Source organism: Orycteropus afer, unplaced genomic scaffold (genome assembly GCF_000298275.1).
Source record: "Orycteropus afer afer isolate SDZICR_OR568_19922 unplaced genomic scaffold, OryAfe1.0 scaffold00227, whole genome shotgun sequence".
Lineage (NCBI taxonomy): Eukaryota > Metazoa > Chordata > Mammalia > Tubulidentata > Orycteropodidae > Orycteropus > Orycteropus afer.
The window spans coordinates 896,530-902,118 of record NW_006921814.1 but is presented as its reverse complement, the minus strand read 5'-3'; the positions used below and the strand labels follow the sequence as shown (position 1 = coordinate 902,118).

At 36.8% G+C, this 5,589-nt stretch overlaps 1 protein-coding gene across 1 annotated transcript in view; it reads left to right on the top strand.

Annotated features, from left to right (window-relative positions):
* The window catches only part of PTPN13 (protein tyrosine phosphatase non-receptor type 13), a 303,937-nt gene that overhangs the window by 162,113 nt on the left and 136,235 nt on the right, over nucleotides 1-5,589 (top strand). Inside the window, exons 10-11 of the mRNA XM_042782048.1 lie at nucleotides 1,331-1,405; nucleotides 1,535-1,709. Coding sequence (XP_042637982.1) covers nucleotides 1,331-1,405; nucleotides 1,535-1,709 — 250 coding nt within the window. The remainder of the gene's footprint in view (nucleotides 1-1,330; nucleotides 1,406-1,534; nucleotides 1,710-5,589) is intronic.

The following is a 5,589-nucleotide window of genomic DNA, read 5'->3' as shown; positions in this document are numbered from 1 at the left end:
TAAAGCAAGCCATTATATTTCACATCACTGGTAGAAGAAAATGAAACTAAGTTCTGCTCAAACTTGATATAAGACACAATCAATTCTTGTTCTTTGTAAAATCCACTGTACTTAATTGTCAAATATTTCAACATTTGTTTCAGATCATTTGATCTAGTAGCTTTATGTGAAGGTTATTATTATTACTTTATTTTCTTTTGAAGCAACACCTAGAATAAATGGCAAAAATTTCCAATTTTCCTATATTGATACTTCATACATTCCACATTCTGATTATTAATGGATGTTTGCAGCTGTTTCTTCTCATTTTGAGTTGCCCCATCAGCAAATGAAGATCTTGAAAGCTTTACTCCTTCCACATCATTAAGGTCAACTGTACTTTGGGGAGGCAGCTCTTTGCCAGTTGTATGTTGAGTGCCTTCCAAACTGAGGGACTCATCCTCTAGTGCTATATCATGTTTCATGACTATTCATAAAGTTTTCCAGTAATACATCAGAAAGTATTTCACTACTGTTTATAGGGTTTTCAGCTGTCAACTTTTTCAAAATTGGATGGCCTTGTCCTTCTCCCCAGTCTGTCTTAATCTGGAAGCTCCACTGAAACTTGTCCACCATGGATGACTCTGATGGTATTTGAAATACCAGTGGCATAGCCTCCAGCCTCACAGCAACACACAAGCTAGTACTGTATGACATACTGACAGAGGAGTGGTGGAAAGAAGTTGGATAGCATACTCTAAAACAATGAGATTCCCTTTAACCACTTCACACAGTTAGCGTTATCAAACCAAATCTTTATAAGAGTTTGATAACCCTATGTTACTTCAGTGGGAGCTCTGGTGGCATAGGGCCTAAGGCATTTGACTGCTAAATAGAAGGCTGGCAGTTCAAACCCACCAGCCACTCCTTGGAACAAAGGTTGGGCAATCTACTTCCATAGTGATACTGCCTCGGAAACCCAAGGAGGGGTTGCTATGAATTGGATTCTCTTGACAGCAGTGAGTTTGGTTTGGTTTTTATGTTACTTCAATAATGTAAACAACCATTTTTTTCCCCCTTTTTTTAAATGAAAACCTATAAAACAGTATAAAGCAAAACATTACATTTCATATCACTGGTAGAAAATGAAACTACGTTCTGCTCAAACTTAATCTAAGCCACAATCCATTGCTGTTTTTTGTAAAAATCCAGTGTGCTTATTTCAACATTGGTTTCAATTCATTTGACCTGGTGGCTTTATGTGAAATTTATTTTTATTACCTTATTTTCTTTTGAAGAAAGATCTAGAATAAATGGTAAAAACTATTGATTCTATTTATGTGATTTGCAGAATTTCTTTGGCCCTGAGTTTGTAAAAATGACGATTGAGCCATTTATAACTTTGGATTTGCCACGGTCTATCCTTGTAAGTAATAAAACTGATTTTCTCACTTTCAGAAAATTTCCTTAATGATTTTTTTAAAAAAACAAAACACCAGTTAAACTTCTTATAATATTTATTTTAATAAATGCCATTCATTTCTTTCAATTATAGACCAAGAAAGGGAAGAATGACGATAGCCGAAGAAAAGTAAACATAATGCTTCTGAGTGGGCAGAGACTGGAACTGACCTGTGATACCAAAACTATATGTAAAGATGTGTTCGATATGGTTGTAGCCCATATTGGCTTAGTGGAACATCATTTGTTTGCTTTAGCTACTCTCAAAGGTACCAAGACATTTTAAATTCAGGATATAGTATGGAAATTTCACAACAGGCTGACTTCTTATATACTTATTATCGTGCATGACCTCATTTTGGGAAATACTAACTAAATGAACAAGTTGGCATTAAGAAGTAGAAATGAGTTAAGAACTCCCATCTTCCACCAGGTGGATCATTTTAATAGCTGTATTTAATAACTTATGCAACTGATGATGAGGCTTTTTTCTTTGTTTTTTGGCAATATACAAATCAATTTAATTACTATCTTGTAGTGACCATTATCTATGTTAATTTCTACATCTGTACTGTAGAAATTAGTTTCTTACTAATAATGACTTGGAATATCCAGGAGGCCCCTATTATTGAATTTCCACAACAACTTTGTCTACTGCCCTAGACCTGCACAGTGTTTTTAAAATGTCAGTTGATGACTGAAAATATGTCATTTCACATATTTTTAAAATATTACTAAAATATTACATGTGCTGAACTCTCAGAAGGTTGCAATCACAGTGTTCTCAGAGCACAGGTCCTGTTTAGAAGCTTTTCTGTTTCAATTATGAATAGCAAGAAGAAGCCTTTTGCAGTTGATCTCTCTTTAATGAATCATTATACTTTTAAATTATTGCTCAATATGTCAAATTCCTGTTTCCCTAGAATTTATCTTAGACAACTTAACACAACTAAATACCATAAATGGCAATCCTGCCAAATGATCCTGAAGCTATACAAGATACTAATGTCTTTATCATAAAAGAAATGTTATATTTCCTTCAGCAGAGTTTGTTGACTTCTTGTTCCTTAAAAGCTAATAATTCATTTTGTAGAGTCATCCAGTAAATATTCAATCATGCACACTGTTTGATCACTTTACTATTTTGAATTTTTGACCAATTATGTAATGCTATCTACATGATATTATCTGCATAATAGCATACAAGTGTCTGTGGTGCAGTTGGTTACTGCATGTGGCTGTTAACTGAAAGGTTGGTGGTTCTGAGTGTACCCAGAGACGATCATTCAGGAGCTCTGGTTGTGCGGTGATTAAGATACTCGGCTGCTAACCAAAAGATCTGCAGTGTGAACCCACCATCTGCTCTGCTGGAGAAATATGAGGCAGTCTGCTTCCATAAAGGTTTACAGTCTTGGAAACCCTATACTACTCTTATTCTTATGAGTCCAAATCAACTGTATGGCAGTAGATTTGGTTTTGATTTTTGGTGTCTGTGTGAATATATTCAATTCATCAGAATTTCTATTTAAATATAGTACACCTAATTTATTAACCATTCTGGGTGAATGAGATTTTATTGAATAATACATTTATTTGGAGATAGTCAATGATTATTAAAGGAGGACATTAAAAAAATAAAAATAAAATAATTTTATTCCTCCTAGATTTTAGCTGATAGCTCAATAATAATAATAAGTGGTAGTAGTACCTAGTATTTATTGAATGCTATACATGTGCTAGGTTTTACCAAATGTTTTTATCCATCATGTCCTTTGATCCTTACAACAACCCTGCAGAGCAAGTATTAGCACTATCCTGTTCTACAGACAAGAAAGATTGATTTCTAGAGAGGTTAAATCATTTGTTCAGTGCTACACAGATAGCTAAAGCAAATGGAAGAATCAACAAGATAAAAGAGCTAAACAGAAGATTTCAAAGAGCAGCTCAAGAAGACAAAGTAAATTATTCTAATGAAATGTGCAAAAACCTGGAGTTAGATAAAAAGGAAGAACACGCTTGGCATTTCTCAAGCTGAAAGAACTGAGGAAAAAATTCAAGTCTCAACTTGTAATATTGAAATATTCTATGAGCAAAACTTTGAATGATGCCGAAAACATCAAAAGAAGATGGACAGAATACACAGAGTCACTGTACCAAAGATATTCATCCATTTCAGGAGGTGACATATGACCAAGAACCAATGGTATTGAAGGAAGAAGTAGAAGCTGCACTGAAGGAATTGGTGAAGAACAAGGCTGCAGGAATTGATGGAATACCCATTGAGATGTTTCAACAAATGGATGCCATGCTGGAGGCACTCACTCATCTATGCCAAGAAATTTGGGAGATAGCTACCTGGCCAACTGACTGGAAGAGATCCATATTTGTACCCATTCCAAAGAAAGGTGATCCCACAGAATGTGGAAATTATTGAACAATTCATTAATATCACATGCAAATAAAATCTTACTGAAGATAATTCAAAACCACTTCCAGCAGTATATTGACAGAGAACTTCCAGAAATGCAAGCTGGATTCAGAAGAGGACATGGAACAAGAGATATCATAGCTGATAGATGGATCTTGGCTAAAAGCAAAGAATACTAGAAAGATGTTTTCTTCTGTTTTATTGACTATGCAAAAGCATTCATTTGGGTGGATCATGACAAATTATGGATAATGTTGAAAAGAATGGGAATTTCAAAACACTTAATTGTGCTCATGAGGAACCTGTACATAGACAGGAGACTGTTGTTCAAACAGAACAAAGGAACACTGCATGCATGGTTTAAAATCAGGAAGGGAGTGTATCAGGGTTCTATCCTTTCACCATACTTATTCAATCTATATGCTGAACAAATAATCTGAGAAGCTGGATATATGAAAAAGAACATGGAATCAGGATTTGAGGAAGACTCATTAAGAACCTGTGATATGCAGATGACACAACTTTGCTTGCTGAAAGTGAGGATGACTTGAAGCACTTACTGGTGAAGATCAAAGACTACAGTCTGCAATATGGATTAAACCTCAATAAAGAGAAAACAAAAATCCTCACAACTGGACCAATAAGCTGTATCACAAAAAAATGGAGAAAAGATTGAAGTTGTCGAAGCTTTCATTTTACTCGGTTCCACAATCAACACCAATGGAAGCAGTAGTCAAGACATCAGACTACATATTGCACTGGGCAAATCTGCTGCAAAAGACCTCTTTACAGTTCTGAAGAGCAAAGATGTCTCTTTGAAGACTAAGGTGCACCTAACTCAAGCCATGGTATTTTCAGTTGCCTCATATGCATCCAGGTGAGGAGAGGGAACTCAGGCACGCCAAAAGCAGTAGGGTGGGAAAATGGGAGAAAGGGAATTAAAAGCCAGAAACCCAGACAGAGGAGCAGTCAGCTGCAGGGGTCCAGGTGAGGAGAGAGTATCCAGGCACACCCAAAGCAGCAGGATGGTAGAACGGGAGAAAAGGGATTAAAAGCCAGGAACCTGGACAAAGGAGCACTCAGCCACAGGGATCCAGGTGAGGAGAGGAAACTCAGGCATGCCCAAAGCAGCAGGGCAGAAGAATGGGAAAAAGGGGATTAAAAAGCCAGTTAAGGGTGGTACAAGAGGTTTCCAGCAGGGAGACAAACTTGTCTGTTGGTTTGTTCTACTGTGGTGATGTGTTGATGTGAGTTTTGAGGCTGAGCCACTGGTGTTTAAAAACCAGCGGGATGCACATGGTGCACAGGTATCAGCCCAGTTTACAGACTGAGACAGATTAGCAAGAGGCCATCCACTTCTCAAATAATTGGCCAGGGAAACCTTATGGATAGCAAAGAAACACTGTTTGATACATTACTGCGCAACTTTATGAATAGTCTGGTTAGGTTAGAAGGCTCTCAAAATAGCACAGGGGAAGAGCTGCATCATGTGAGTAAACCCAACCTTACTCCTATTTTGAGACCTCCATTTGCTGATGTGTCACCACTCAAATTGAAGAGAAACAGCTGCAGACATCCACTAATCATTGGAACATGGGATGTACAAAGTATGAATTGGGAAAATTGGAAGTTGTCAAAAATGAAATGGAATGCATAAAGATTGATATCCTTGGCATTAGTGAGCTGAAATGCACTGGTTTGGGCCATTTTGAATCAGACAA